The 16,566-nt window shown below is 43.6% G+C and overlaps 1 protein-coding gene across 1 annotated transcript; it reads right to left on the bottom strand.

Annotated features, from left to right (window-relative positions):
- Positions 1–1,664: 1,664 nt before the first annotated feature.
- LOC134356593 (adhesion G-protein coupled receptor G2-like) lies at positions 1,665–14,610 on the bottom strand. Its single transcript, XM_063067553.1, has 5 exons — positions 14,542–14,610; positions 11,278–11,405; positions 9,942–10,210; positions 8,658–8,757; positions 1,665–1,905 (listed from the first exon to the last, which is right to left on the bottom strand). The coding sequence occupies exons 1-5, from the start codon at positions 14,608–14,610 to the stop codon at positions 1,665–1,667; spliced, it is 807 nt and encodes a 268-aa protein (XP_062923623.1).
- Between the last annotated feature and the right edge of the window lie 1,956 nt (positions 14,611–16,566).

Here is a 16,566-nt window from a genome sequence, read left to right on the forward strand (position 1 = left end):
GCCCACAAGAGTCATCACACATTCTGGCAACAACGTAGCATGCCCACAATGTTCAGAACCACGCACAGCCAACATAGAGAAAGAAACAACACCAGCAAAACAAGCCCTTTTGGTTCACTGGCGATTGGTTGAACTGTCACTCAAACTGCTCCCCAATGCACACTGCAACAGGCCTGAGGAAACCAGATTGTCTGAGAAATTCAGCACTGTTGTACGAGAAGTTTTTTTTGTGTGCTGTCCTATTCTGAGCCATAACTAAGAGGGTCACCAGGCCCCAGGTGAAAGCCAGATTCGGGGCTGCAGGTTTAACACACAATTTGTCCATCAGGAAACAGACAGAAACTGGTACCAAGTGATGACCTATTGGGGCTGGCCAGCTAGCATGAGGTCAACAGATTTTAAGGAGGGCTTCAAAAGGAAGAGAGAAAGGTTGACATGCAGAGAGGTTAGAGACTGATTTCCAGAGACAACTGGTATGCAGGAGAAGGTGTGACTGGCTGAGGCATAGTGACTACTTTCAAAAGACCAGCACTTGAGAAACTCCAGTAACTTGGAGGGCTGGAGACAGGTACAGAGACAGAGAGTGGAGAGACCATGGCTGACAATCCAAATTAGAATCAGGTTCATTATCACTGTCACTGTCATATGTTATGAAATTTGTTTTGTGGTAGCAGTACAGAGCTAAAGAAAAATAACTATAAGTTATAAAATAAATGGTGCAAAATATGAATAATGAGCTAGTGTTCCTGGGTTTATAAACTGTTCAGAAATCTGATGGTGAAGGGAAGAAGCTGCTCCTAAAGCATTGTGTGGGGGTCTTCAGGTTCCTGTCCTTCCTCTGCAATGGTGGTGATACAAAGGGGGCATGTCTCGATAGTGAGAGGTTTTAGTAATGGATACCACCTTTCTGAGGCACCACCTCTTGAGATAGTGGGGGGCATTGTGCATGTGATGCAACTGGCAGAGTCCACAACCATCTGCAGCCTCGTGCAATCCTGTCTATTGGAGGCTCCATACCAGATTGCCATGCAACCAGTCAGGGTAGTCTTCATAGTACACCGATAAGAAATTTGCAAGAATGTTATGACTTATCACATCTCAAACTCTCAACGAAGCAGAGTCACGCAGGTGCCTTCTTTGTGATTTTATCAGTGTGTTGGGCTCAAGATAGAGCCTCTGAGATGTTGAATTTAAACTGCTCATCCTTTCCACTATTGATCCCTTAATAAACCCTGGTATGAGTTTCCCCAATTTCTCCTTCCTGAAATCAACAATTAATTATTTGGTTCTGCAGACACTGTGATCAAGGTTGTGACATGACTCAGTTAATACCTCTCACTCCTGTGCATCTCTTCATAACTGTTGGAGATTCTGCGACATCACTGAATTTGTTAAAGTGGAAACAATGCTTCTCCTACTCTTTGCCACTGAAATTCCTTTTCAGCTCAATAAGTTAAGTCACATGATTTGGCATTTAACCTTAGGTGTCCATCGCTACCTATTCGTGTCAGTAAACGTGGAGGAGGCCTGACCCATAAAGCAGAGTGGTGGAGACAATTCAGCAGTGAATGTTAACTTTAATAATAAACCACAAAATAACAATCTACATGGGCTACAAAACAAGAGGAAACAGTAACTAAACACAACAGACAACAAGGTAAACTTTAGGCCGGGAGAGTGAAACCTATGATGCGACTGGCAGCTTGATCATCACTGAAGCCAAAGTACACGGGTGCTTCCAACGAGTGGACAGTCGCAAGGCTGCGGGACCAGTCGGCATCCCAGAGCGAGTACACAGGATGTGCACGGCCCAACTGGCAAGTGTGTTTCCAGACATCTTTACTCTCTCCCTCTCCCAGTGTAGAGTGCCCTCCTGCTTCGAAACATCCACCATTGCCCCTGTACCTAAAAGGACCAAGGTAACATGTATGAACAACTGGCGTCCTGTTCCACTCACCTCAGTAATAAGCAAATTCTTTGAGAGGCTGGTCAAGGACTACATCTGCAGCATGCTACCACCCCCACTGGACCCCCTACAATTTGCCTACCGACACAACCGATCAACAGATAACACAATAGCCACAGCTCTACACACTGTCCTTACACATCTGGAAAAGAGGGATGCTTATGTGAGAATGCTGTTCTTGGACTACAGTTCAGCATTCAATACCATAATTCCCTCCAGGCTTGACAAGAAGCTCAGAGACTTTGGCCTTCACTCTGCCTTGTGTAGCTGGATCCTGGACTTCCTGTCAGATCGCTGGTAAGTGTGGTAACAGTCATGATATTCCTGAGCAAGTTTGATAAGATTCAGGGCTTTCTCCATTTCCATGGATTTATGGGGTGGCCAACTAAGGTTGCAGGCAGATGATCCAGCAAGTGGGTCCCCACCTCAGCAGAGCACCTGAAGACCAGGCAAAGTGAGGATCATGAGTGGACAGCCAAGACTAACTCAGGATAAAGGGAATGTTGGGTTAGTCGATCAGAAGGAATCAGATGGAATCGTAGTGTTCTCTGTGTGCAATCAGACTATCCAAGATCCCGAAGGACATCCATCGATGGCTTTGATGTTAATCGGATGAGAGATAGGTTGGTAGGGTGTCCATGCTTCACTCTCAGAATCTGATCCAGAATCCACTAGTGCCGCCTGTGCGTATAGGACTGACGGAGTGTGGAGGAGGATAGAGAGAGTGAGACGGGCTATGGTACTGGAATGGGGGTCTGGGTAGAGAATGCCAGATGGGAATTTTCTCATTTCTACCTGGAGGTGCCGTTTTTCCGAACACAGTGGACATGTGATGCATTGGAAACAACAAGCAGTTTCAAGCTCTTGGAGAGGTCGAGAACGGCTTCTTCAACAGTGAAATATAGATCCTTAGTGAATCGCTGGGTGGCGCATTCTAGGCCTGGGTCCCAATGCAAGGTATAATCCACTGTTTGGAGAATTTAAATGGCGTCCCACATAGACTGCAAAGGCAGGGTGTCATGAGTTGGGCGAAGTTGGATCGTTCTGGGTGCCGAAATGATTCAGAGGTCAAGAACGGTTTCTTTGGCAGTGCAATATAAGACCGGAGCATTCACTGCAACAAAGCACAGCTCCTAATGCACGGTACAATCTGTTGTTCTGACAATTTAAACTCTGGCCCAGATAGGCTGGGGGCTCCTCTCTCTGCAACATTAAGGGTTTGAGACTGTCTGTGCTTCATGTCTGAGAACTTGGAGGTGTTTGACCTGCTAATATGATGAACTGAACACCGAGGCTTTGGGCCTACTCTGGGCTGCTCTGGAGATTTGGATCTCAGGACTCAGTTTGGTTCAGAATGCTGTTTTTGTTGCTCGCTTCCATTGTTTGCACGATTTGTGTTTTTTTTCTTTCTCTGTGCACAGAGAGGGCTGGGGGTTGGTCTTTATATTTTTTTTAATTGGGTTGTTTCTGTTTTCTTACTTTGTGGGTGCCTGTAAGCAAAGAAATCTCAAGGTTGTATAACTTATACATTCTTTGATAATAAATGTACTTTCTACCTTTGGATCCAGGTCCCAGAACATATTCCACACAATCATGAAAGCTCCACAAAGCCTCTATTTTCTGAGGAGGCTGAAGGGAGCTGGACCATGCACGTGTATACTCACATCCTTCTACAGATGTGCAGCAGAGCATCCTAACAAGCTAAATCACTACATGGTACGGAAGCTACGCTGTGGCGAACAGGAACAGCGGGTAGTTAAAACGATCCAACACATCACCGCCACCAGCCTATCCACCATCAAGTATGTATATACAAAAAAAGTGTCGGAAAAGGGCCAGTAACATCATGAAGATCGGTAACTTACCCTCCTCATTGACTGTTTTGTCCCATTTCCTTCAGGGAGGAGGCTACAGAGCATTCATGCCAAGACCACTAGACTCAAGGCAGCTACTCTCTCCAAACATTAAGGCTGATCAACACCTCTACCCACTATAACACCCCTCCATAGCCCCACCACCACTAATTTATCATTTCCTGTCAGTCAGCTTATGTACAGACATGCCTGTGCCGAGCATCACTTTTATAGACATAAAATCAATGTATATTAGTTATCTTATGTATTCATTTTTATTGTGCTTTTTATCATTGTGTTCTTTATCTTATTGGTTTTTTTGCTGCATCAGATCTGAAGTAATAATTGCGAAATGATTTCCTCCCTTACACTTGTGTATTGGAAATGACATGAAACATAAGTGAATCTTGATAAGTGAAATGTGTTGCTTGCGTCAATGACCAATACTGTCCGGGTACTGTATGTGCAGGAGGCAGCCTGCAAGTGTTGCCACATTTCCAGCACCAACATAGCCTGCCCACAACTCCCTAATCCTAACCCGTAATTCTCTTTGGAATGTGGGAGGATGGGGTACGAGGGGAGGGGGGCCTTAGCGGAAGTTAGAGAAGTCGATGTTCATGCCATCAGGTTGGAGGCTACCCAGACGGAATATAAGGTGTTGTTCCTCCAACCTGAGTGTGGCTTCATCTTTACAGTAGAGTAAGTACAGGTGTTCCAGAAACCTCAAAGCCCTATGCTACGTTACAAGCTGCAGAGGCCCGTGGCACTGCAATGTAGAGACACGGGTTCAATCCTGACCTCAGGTGCTGTTTGTGTGCAGTTTGCATGTTCTCCACGTGACCACGAAGGCTTCTTTTGTGTGCTCCAGTTTCTTCCCACATTACAATGATGTGTGGGGATGGTATGTTAATTAGCTACTGTAACTTTCCGAATGTGTCAGTGAGTGGTAGACTTCGGGGCTTCTTGTGGGGTGGCAAGGGAATTAAATAATAGATGAGTTACAGGATTAGGTGGCTAACAGAAGGGTGTGTTTCCCTCCTGTATCTCTCAATGAATTGCCATCTATTATGTTCTATATTTTGATGATGAATAATTGCACATAATACAAAGTGTCAGTTTAGACTCCTAATTATTTATTTCTGGAGAAGACAACTGACCCAAACAGCAGCCAGGATGTTGATTACAAATTACAGCTGGAGATAGAAAAGGTATGTCAGAAAGGCAATGTCATGATAATCGTTGGGGGATTTTAACACGAAAGTGGATTGGGGAAACCAGGCCAGTACTGGACCTCAAGAGAGAATTTATCGAATGTCTAAGGGATGGCTTTTTAGAACAACTTGTTATTAAGCCCACTAGGGGATTGGCTGTGCTGGATTGGGTGTTGTGCAATGATCCGGAGGTGATAAGAGAGCTTAAAGTCAAGGAACCCTTATGGAACAGTGATCACAATATGATCGAGTTCACATTGAAATTTGTGAGGGAAAATATAAAACCCTATGTGTCGGTATTTCAGTGGAATAAAGGAAATTACAATGGTATGAGAGGGGAACTGGCCGAAGTTGACTGGAAAGGGACATTTGCAGGAAAGACAGCAGAGCAGCAATGGTTGGAGTTTCTGTGAAAAATAGGGGAAATACAAAACAGATATATTCCAAATAAGAAGAAATTTTCAAAGGGAAGAAGGACACTCCTGTGGCTGACAAGTGAAGTCAGAGCCAAAGTAAAAGCAAAAGAGAGGGCATACAAGGAAGTCAGAGCTAGTGGGAAGACAGAGGATTGGGAAGCTTTTAAAAACTTCCAGAAGGAAACTAAGAAGGTCATTCGGAAGGAAAAGATAAAATACGAGAGGAAGCTGGCGACTAATATCGAAGAAGATACTAAAAGCTTTTTTAAGTATATAAAGAGTAAAAGAGAGTCGAGGGTAGATATAGGACCAATACAGAATGACGCTGGAGATACTGGAAATGAGAGATGCAGAAATAGCAAAGGAACTGAATGCGTATTTTGCATCAGTCTTCACAGTGGAAGACATCTGCAGTACACCGGACATTCAAGAGTGTCAGGGAAGTGAAATTTGTGCAGCGAAAATTACGACTGAGAAGGTGCTCAGGAAGCTTGATGGTCTGAGGGTGGATAAATCTCCTGGACCTGATGGAATGCGCCCTCGGGTTCTGAAGGAAGTAGCTGGAGAGATTGCGGAGGAATTAACGATGATCTTTCAAGACTCAATAGATCCTGGCATTGTACCGGATGACTGCAAAATTGCAAATGTTACTCCTCTATTTAAGAAAGGGTGGGAGGCAGCAGAAAGGAAATTATAGACCTGCTAGCCTAACGTCAGTGGTTGGGAAGTTGTTGGAATTGATTGTTAGGAATGAGATTACAGAGTACCTGGAGGCGCATGACAAGATAGGCCAAAACAGCATGGTTTCCTGAAAGGAATATCCTGCCTGACAAACCTACTGCAATTCTTTGAGGAAATTACAAGCAGGATAGACAAAGGAGATGCAGTAGATGTGGTGTACTTGGATTTGCAGAAGGCCTTTGACAAGGTGCAGCACATGAGGCTGCTTAGCAAGATAAGAGCCCATGGAATTACAGGGAAGTTACTAGCATGGGTGGAGCATTGACTGATCGGCAGAAAACAGAGAGTGGGAATAAAGGGATCCTATTCTGGCTGGCTGTCAGTTACCAGTGGAGCTCCACAGGGGTCGGTGTTGGGACCGCTGCTTTTTACAATGTATGTCAATGATTTGGACTACGATATTAATGGATTTGTGGTTAAATTTGCCGATGATACAAAGATAGGTGGAGGAGCGGGTAGTGTTGAGGAAATAGAGAGCCTGCAGAGAGACTTAGATAGTTTAGGGGAATGGGCAAAGAAGTGGCGAATGAAATACAGTGTTGGAAAGTGTATGGTCATGCACTTTGGTGGAAGAAATAAATGGGCAGACTATTATTTAGATGGGGAGAGATTTCAAAATGCAGAGATGCAAAGGGACTTAGGAGTCCTTGTGCAAAATACCCTAAAGGTTAACCACTAGGTTGAGTCGGTTGTGAAGAAGGCAAATGCAATATTGGCATTCATTTCTAGAGGTACAGAATATAAGAGCAGGGATGTGAAGTTGAGGCTCTATAAGGTACTCGTGAGACCACAAGGAGTATAGTGTGCAGTTTTGGGCTCCTTATTTTAGAAAGGATATAATGACATTGGAGAGGGTTCAGAGAAAATTCACGAGAATGATTCCAGGAATGAAAGGGTTACCGTATGAGGAATGTCTGGCAACTCTTGGGCTGTATTCCCTGGAGTTCAGGAGAATGAAGGGGGGGGGGGGTCTCACAGAAATATTCAGAATGTTAAAAGGCCTAAACACTTTGGATATGGCGAAGTTAAAATTCCATGGTAGGGGATTCTAGGACAAGAGGGCACAACTTCAGGATTGAAGGACGTCCTTTTAGAATTGGGATGTGGAGAAATAACTTTAGTCAGAGGGTGGTAAATCTGTGGAATTTGTTGCCATGAGTTGCTGTGGAGGCCAAGTCATTGGGTGTATTTAAGGTGGAGATAGATATGTTCTTGATTAGCCAGGGCATCAAAGGGTATGAGGAGAAGGCAGGGGAGGGGGGATGACTGGAAGAATTGGATCAGCCCATGATTGAATGGCGGAGCAGACTCGATGGGCTGAATGGCCTACCTCAGCTCCTGTATCTTATGGTCTTATGACCCCCAGGTCTGTGTGAAGTGGGAGATAATTGGCGCACGCAGTGGAAACTTGAAAGTTTACGGGGAAATTGTGTAAAGTAAACACAGACAGCACTGGAGCTCAAGCTCTGAAGGCAAACATCATCCTTTCCTTATCTCGGGCAGCTCCCTCATTTCTGCCAACAGAGAGAGAATGTACAGATGTACAGAGCAATCATCTTCATGAGTTTCTGTTCTGCTGGGGGGGGGGGGGTTGCTTTTGAGGAAACGTTTGTGGAAGAGGCTTTGGAGAGTGCCAGCAGTGGAGCCAGGAGGAGAAAAGAAAACAAGTACAGCGACAGGTGTCGCCTGGGACAGTAACACACGGCCAGGAGGGGTCGGTAGTTGGGCCCAGACAGTACAGAGAGAGGTGTCGCCTGGGACAGTAACACACATGGCCAGGAGGGGTCGGCAGTTGGGCCCAGACAGTACAGAGAGAGGTGTCGCCCGGGACAGTAACACACGGCCAGGAGGGGTCGGCAGTTGGGCCCAGACAGTACAGAGAGAGGTGTTGCCTGGGACAGTAACACACATGGCCAGGAGGGGTCGGCAGTTGGGCCCAGACAGTACAGAGAGAGGTGTCGCCTGGGACAGTAACACACGGCCAGGAGGGGTCGGCAGTTGGGCACAAACAGTACAGAGAGAGGTGTCGCCCGGGACAGTAACACACGGCCAGGAGGGGTCGGCAGTTGGGCACAAACAGTACAGAGAGAGGTGTCGCCCGGGACACTCCTTTGTCCATGGAAAGGAAATGGCAAACATGGTATGATGTTTCTCCATCTAATACTGAGTTACTGAAGAATAAACTCTAACTCTATCCAAAGGATGTTGATGCTTTACCGGCCTACTGGTCACCCTCCAATGTCTCTCCATGATAAAAAGTGCCCGTGGGATGTTTGATTGTTGGGGACAACATAGCTAATCTGAACCTGTTTCCCACTATCTAATGCCCAATGTCAGCTGGCTCAGAACCTCAGAGCACCCTTGCCTGTTTGGCTCGATGCACATCTAGCTCAGCTGAAATTCTAGTCACAGACTGAGCACGGAGATAAATATCAACATTATTGCTGTTGGCATGGTTAACAAGACCTACATGGAAACAGAGCTGTGAATGTCCTGCGTTTTGATTTGAAACCGTCCATAATTGTTCTTGTCCACTGCAATGCACAAAGACACCACCACAGCAGGGATGCCTGTCAATAGAAGAAAATGACACGTATTCATCCTGTTGTCATCACTTATAATTCACTATGTATGCTGTTGAGAATATTAAGCTGTAATTGCTTTATCGATTGGAGGTTTGGCATTGTGATGAATTATTTTCCAATTATTGCATTCAATCCATGTCCAGGAATAGCAGATGAAAGATGAAGAATAATAACATTTAAAAATCATACTTTAAATGTATTGTTGATTTGGCACCAAACTTTGAAATTGGATTATTCTTGCAAATTCCCCAGTGACAGTCATAATTCAGCCCCAGTTACTGTTGAATGATGGGCCGTTACGTGACGCAGACCACAATCTCAACAAAAATGGGTTAGATGTGCCCAAAAGTTCTTGTCCAATCTTGGATCTATTTCAAATTCCTGGAGACAGGGTCATTAATATAGAAATAGGTGATGATATGTCTGATCACACAATTCCTGAGTCAAGATCATGGAATTCCTATGGTAGAAGAGTTACATCTGGGAACAAGGCTGAGGAACTGAAAATCTTCTTCAGCTTTGCCTGTGTTATAATGGGAATGTGCACCAAATAGACACCTCTCCCTTCACTATCTTTGCAGTAGGGTAAATAGAAAAATGTTAGAACTTGCAGAGAAGATGTTAGGGAAAAACTGTTGGGAGGGAGAGGGGGAAGAGAATAATAAATAAATAAATAAATAAATAAATCTCAAACAAAACAGTGTCAGAATCTCAGGAGAGAGAGAAAAAATATTGACATGAGTGGGAAGGAGCTGAAACACAGAACCCAAGGCAAGGATATGGTCGGATGACAGCAGGCAATGATGTCAATCAGCTTTCCTCTCTGAACATTGCACTATTACCAGTAATGATACAATGATAGGAAACAAAATGCAGAACAAGAGAATGAAGGACTAATGTTTGGAGCAACTCAGTAGCAAGTAGCACCTTTCATGAAATGAAGTTAGTTAGGGCTTATAATTTTATAACTGACACCAGCTCCAGAAATGGGAGATATGTAGGTCTCATGATGGTGCTGTGTTTAGGAGTACCAATGCCCAATTGGCATCAGGCACCTGTCCATCTTGTAATATTTAGAAAAAAAATTCTACTGGACCAACTGATGTCCAATGTATAAAGCACCGAGTGTTCAAGAGAAAGTGAAATACTGTAAATGACCTGACACTCACCCCAACTCATCAAAGCCAGTTTTTGTATGTAGAGTTTGACATAGATGTTGAACACTTTGATCAGCATCAAGTAGAGATGAAGTCCTTCAATTGCCATCCATGTTAAAGTGCACAATAATGAATAGTGAAGGAACACAGCGATCGTCTTACAGAGACCATCAACCATCAACTTACTAATCCACTCATTGGTCAGGAAACTCGTATTCAGTAGAAAGCAAGCAATGCAGAGGTTAATGTGGATCTGGGTGGTATGATCACCTTTATTTTTCCTAAAACAAAGAGACAACCAGATACCAACATTGTGAACTACAGTCATACTTCAAGAACCTTTCTGATCCTACTGAGATAATATTACATGGAAACAGACAATTCAGCTTCACACAACCATTTTAGTCATTTTCAAAGGGCTTGGTGACTGTCAGAACAAGAGGGAAGTTACTGTGGGAACGGTGGTGGCATGGAGAACCAGGATTCAGAACTGTGTTTACAGAAGGGACAGTCTGAATTCCAGGCACAAAACATCTCTCAGCACTGACTCTGAATGTCCTTTTCCTGCCACTCTTCCCTTCTCCTTCTCCTGCCATTGCTTCCTCTCCTCCCCTGCTTCTCCCCCTTTTCTCCTCTCCCTCCCTTGCTCCCTCTGCTCGTGGTCCCCAGCCCTTTGAGACTCTCTGATTTGAGAGGCTGAGCTGCATTCTGTAGAGTGCAGTGACCACGAGCCACTGTGGTGCCGAGCTCCTCCAGACTGCTTCACACACTGAAACGCTTCATCAGCACGCCTGGAGCTATCACCGAGGCTTTTGTTGTGCTTTGTGGATCCACACTGGAATCAGGAGCCAGGTGGTAAGGGAATCGATCACCCCTTTGGTTTAACAGTGACCCAGGAAAGGGGGGCACAGCTGGGTTACAGGCAATGGAACACAAGGAGTATGCCATCGGAAGTAACCTTATTCCGATGCAAATTACCTCAATTAACGTCGTGCATCCAGTAAGTAATGAGCATTCAGCTTTTAACACTGAGGACACCACTGTCAACACCCCTGTGTTGTAAAGGAATCAGCTTAGCTGTCAACTGGTTGGTAAAGTAGTGTTGGAGCTGGGTAATCTGTAGTTAGTGTCAGGGTCATTGTTGGGTAACTTGTAGAGATAGTTAGTAACAGTATGAGTGATGAATAATCAGTGTTCATTTCTTTACTGCTCCACGCAGAGATAATTAGAAGGTTCACAGAAGAGACTGATCTGTGAAACACACAAGCTGCTGTGTGGACTGAGGTTACGACAGGGTGCAGTCTGATCAGTGATACTCCCACAGAACTCACTGGATGGGGTCACTCACCTCATTGCACAGTAAAGGAATACTGTGATGGCTGAGAAGACAGCAGAGATTGCACAGCCAGTCACTGTGATGTACGTTAATGATATCACATCTTTTTCATCCAACGTGTTGTTGTCCAGGCGTAAATCCTTTGAGAAATAATGGTGATTGTGAGCAATGATTAAACCTGTTCTCAGTCTAATTTGTCTATTCCTGGAGGTAATTTAAATTTTTGAAAATAAATTTGGTTGAAAATTAACAATGCCTGAAATGCGTCTGATGTAAACTTGAACTATTCTCAGGAAATAGGCGTCCCAGACAGCGGATCTGAACACATCTGCTGTTCATGCTGAAATGAGGCCACATCTCTCAGTGAATAGTTTGGTCACACAAGGGGACACATGGAATCTATCACTGCCATCTGGTGCAGTGTCTACAGATACACCCCAATCTTTTTTAAGGTTCCCTGTTCCTGCAGTTGAGAATCATCACTTGAATTCTCGACCAGGACAAGGTTTGCACAGGTTGTTAGACTGCATTGATTTCACAGGGGATTGTACATCAATGAGTTCGGAGGCAAACAGGAAGTTGAGTTACTTTTTTAAATGGGTCTGTTTTCCTACCAACGTACTTGGCACACAGTTATGTGTCAGTATTACGAAGCACAAGATTTATGTTTCCTTGCTGTATGACTCCATGATCACTGCTGTGCCCATTACTGAACAGGGGCACAGAGCTGCTCATGTTACCCGCCAAGTGCATACATTTGCTGTACCATTAACCATGTAGGTGCCAATTCTCAGAACTGGAATGACTTCATCCTGACCAGGGAAGGGAGATTGATTATGTGTGCAATGTGGTGAGGAGACTTACACAGGGTGACTTGGTGAAGCAGCTGACCTTGAGGACTTTGAAGGACAAACAGGACTGGCTGAAGATGAAGTGTTGAAAAGAAGGAAGAGAGCAGCTCAGTGGCAGAGCTAGCAGATCCTCTGTCTGGTAGCTGTAGTGACCCAGGTGCAATCCTGACCTTGAGTACTGTCTGTGTGAATTTTACATGCTCTTCCTGAGGCCACATGGGTTTCTACTGGTCCCTCTGGTTTCCTCCCTTGTCCCAAGGTCCTGCAGGTTGGTAGGTTAGTTGGATACTGCAAATTACCCCAATGTGTAGGTGAGTATGTAGGACCTGGGGGAGTTTTAGGGCACATGGGGAGAATCTGGGGGGATTTGGGGGGTTATGGGGAGAAAATAATGAGATTATTATAGGTTGGTGTAAATGAGTTCTGGGTGGTGAAATCAGAATTCGACTGAATAGTCTGTTGTGTGCTGGAGAAATGAACGATATAAGTCAATGAAAGATAAAGGGACAGACAGTTATGCCTTCTACAGGTGACAGACACACTGTTATCCTTATCTTGGGGGCAGTGGGACAACAAGTATAAAACCTACCAGCAGCACAGCAAAGAAGGTGAGGTGGTCACACACACAAATGGTTTGATGACCCTCAACTGTTGTCTTACAGCCCGTGGAATTCCAGGAGTCTGAGATGTTTTCTGTAACGTTAATTCAAGGTCTAAAGATTACACTGTAAGTGTGGTTTCCAACACTGACTGAAATTTTTGAACTGGTTTTCAGCTTACCGTTGTTATTTTCAAACAAGAATACACATCGATGTGATCCATTCTGAAATATATGGATTTATATTAGTTAGTTAGTTTGTGTGTTACCAGAAACCTGTTGCAATGACTGTTCAGCAATGTATGTACCATTGTGGGCACCAGGGTCTGTACAAAAGAGTCCTAGTGCTACAACAGATCTAAACTGTTGATTGATAAGACTGTACAACTGAGCTGTCCCATTTGTCTGCTTAACTCTTTTTACTGTGATGTAAAGATCAGCAATAATGTTACCTTCTGATGTTGTTGAAAGACAGAAAACAAATTCAAAAAAGTCTGAAAAAATTGAGAGAAGTTCTCAAAATACTAATGGTGAATCTCAGAGTTGGAGTTCTATCAGGGGTGGCACAGTAGAACTGCTGCCCCACAGCTCCAGATACCTGGGTTTGAATCTGGCCCCAGGTACTCTCTGTGTAGAGTTTGCAGGTTCCATCTCCGACCATGTATATTTCCACCAGGTGCTCAGGTGTCCTCCTACATTCCAATCACGTGCTGGTTGGCAGATTAATTGGCCTTTGTAAATTTACTATGTCTTCACGTGTGTTGTAGAATCTGGAGGTGGCCAGGAAATGCAGAGGAGGCTTGACCCAAAAGCAGAGTGGTGGAGACGATTTAGCAGTAAATGATATTGTACTAATGAACTACAAAATAACAGGCCATGAGGAGCCACAAAACAAGAGAGAACTGATACTTAACACACCAAGGAAACAGAATATGGGAGCAACAGGATGAGGCTGGCTAGTTTGATGGGTGAACAAGGACAGGGGATGAGTGCTGGGTTTAAATAGGCTGCAGGTAATGAGTTGGAAATGAGTGACAGGTGAGTCCTGTTAGCTGGTTGGAGACTGGAGGTTCCTGTCTGTGCAGGCCAGATGGGGGTGAGCTACTGAGAATGTGGGAAGGACAAAATATAGGAGAAATGTGGAATAGTTGATGATTGGTGCAGACTTGGTTGGGCAAAAGACTTGTTTCTTTGATGTATCTCTCTAACTTCATCCCACCCAATGCAATTATAAAGTGGAATTAGATGTCTTGTTCAGTGCTGTCATATTGTTCCTGCTTTACTGCACTGAAGTATCAGAATTGGAGCCTCAAACTGCACCCGAACTGATTCATATCAATTTGAGTATGTTAATGTTAACAATGCATTAATAATAATGTGCACGGATAGAAATTAATTTAACAGCTCAGATGTATGGGAATTAAATAAAACCATCAGACCTTAAGACATTGAAGCAGAATGAGGCCATTGGCCCATCAGGTTTATTCCACCATTCCATCATGGTTGATTTATGATCCCTCTCAATCCCATTCTTTTGCCTTCTCCCTGTAACCTTTGATGCCTTTGCTAATTAGGAACCTAACAACCTCTGCTTTAAATATACTCAATTACTTGGCCTCCACAGCTGTCTGTGACAATGAATTCCACAAATCACTAGTGTCTGGCTAAAGTCCCTCATAATCTCTGTCCTAAATGGACATCCTTCTATTCCTGGGCTGTGCCCTCTGGTCCTAGATTCACTCACGATAGTAAACACCCTCTCCACATCTTATTTACGCCTTTCAATATTTGATAGGTTTCAATGTGATCCTCCTTCATTCTTCTAACCTCCAGTGAGTGCAGGCCCAGATCCAGCAAACACTGCTCATACGTAAACACTTCCATACTCAGAATCATTATCGTGAACCTCCTTTGGACTCTTTCCAATGCCAACAGATCTTTTCTGAGATAAGGGGCCCAAAACTGCTCTCAAAATTCTAAGTGTGGTCTAACCAAAGCCTTATAAGTCTTCAGCATTACATCCTTGCTCTTCTATTCTGGTCCTCTCAAAATGAATACTAACATTGCATTTGCCTTTCTTACAACAAACTCAATTGCAAGTTAAACTTTAGGGAATCCTGTATAAGGGCTCCCAAGTCCCTTTTTGAATTTTCTCCCTGTTTAGAAAATAGCCTTTTAGTCCTCCCACGAAAGTGCATGACCACGCACTTTCCTGGACTATATTTCATTTGCCTACTTTTCCAATCTGCCTAATACTTTCTGCAGAATCTTTGTTTCCTCAACACTCACTGTCCCTCCACCTATCTTCGTATCATTTGCAAACATGGCCACAAAACATTAATTCCATCATCCAAATCACTGACATGTAATGTGAGAGGAAGCAGTCACAACATCAAGCCCTGCAGAAAACCACTAGTCATCGGGAGCCAACCAGAAAAGGCCTCCTTTATTTCCACTCTTTGCTTCCTGCCAGTCAATCTTCAATCCATGCTGGTATCTTTCCTGTAGTACCTACTACCTTATTAACCACCCTCATGTGCAGCACCTTGTCAAAGACCTTCTGAAAGTCCAAGTAACAACATCCACTGACTTTCCTTTGTCTATCCTGCTTGTTACTTCCTCAAAGAATTCCAACATATTTGTCATGCAAGATTTCCCCTTAAGTAAACCATGCTAACTTAGGGGTACTTTATCATGTGCCTCTAAGTACCCCTAAACCTCATTCTTAACAATACACTCCAACACCTTCCCAACCACTGAAGTCAGGCTAATTGCCATATAATTTCCAATCTTTTGCCTTCCCCCCCTCCACCATTCTTGAAGAATAGAGTGAAATTTGCAATTTTCCAGTCCTCCAGAAACATTCCAGAATTTAGTGATTCTTAAAAGATCATAACTAATGCCTCCACAATCTCTTCAGCGACCTCTTTCTGAAACCTGGGGTGTAGTCCATCTGGTCCAGGTGACCTTTTTACCTTCAGTCCTTTCAGCTTTGCAAGCACTTTCTTCTTAGTAATAACAACTGCACTCACTTCTTCCCCAGACACTTTTGAATTTCAGGCATTCTGCTAACATCTTCTACAGTGAAGACTGATGCAAAATACTTGTTAAGTTCGTCTGCCATTTCTTTGTCCTTCATTAATACCGCTTCAGTGTCAGCTTCCAATGGTCTGATATCCACTTTTGCTTCACTTTTACACTTTATATATCTGAAGAATCTTTTGGAATTTTGTTTTATCTTCTTGGCTTCTTTTCCTTCACATTTCATCTTTTCTGTCCATATGCCTTTTCTTGGTTTTCATAAGCTTCTCAATCCTCTAACTTCCTACTAATTTTTTGCTATATTATATACCCTCTCTCTTTCTTTATACTGTCTTTGACTTCCGTTGTCAGCCAGGGTTGTGTCATTCTCTCTTTACAGTACTTCTTCATCTTTGAAATGTATCTTTCCTGTGCCTTCTGAATTGCCCCCAGAAACTCCAGTCATTGCTGCTCTGCCGTCATCCCTGCTAATGACCCCTTTCAATCAACTTTGGCCAACTTGTTTCTCGTGCCTCTGTAATTCCCTTTACTCCACTATAATACTGATGTATCTCAGTTTATCTCTTCCTCTCAAACTGCAGGGTGAATACTATCAAATTACAAGACTTTTATAAGGTGGTTTATTAATTTTATTAATACAAAGGAGCTGTTTACAGGTTGTTTTGATAGAATGAATTAAATGTGTAAATTAAATAATTAGCCAGGGTGGTTAATGTTTTGACTTAGCTGAACATTCTGAGTAGAAATACTGTACAAAACCATGTGGGTTGTTATAGTCTCTGTCTGGGTAATAAAGAAATAAACTTTAAT

The sequence above is a fragment of the Mobula hypostoma genome, chromosome 14 (assembly GCF_963921235.1).
Source record: "Mobula hypostoma chromosome 14, sMobHyp1.1, whole genome shotgun sequence".
Classification (NCBI taxonomy): Eukaryota; Metazoa; Chordata; class Chondrichthyes; order Myliobatiformes; family Myliobatidae; genus Mobula; species Mobula hypostoma.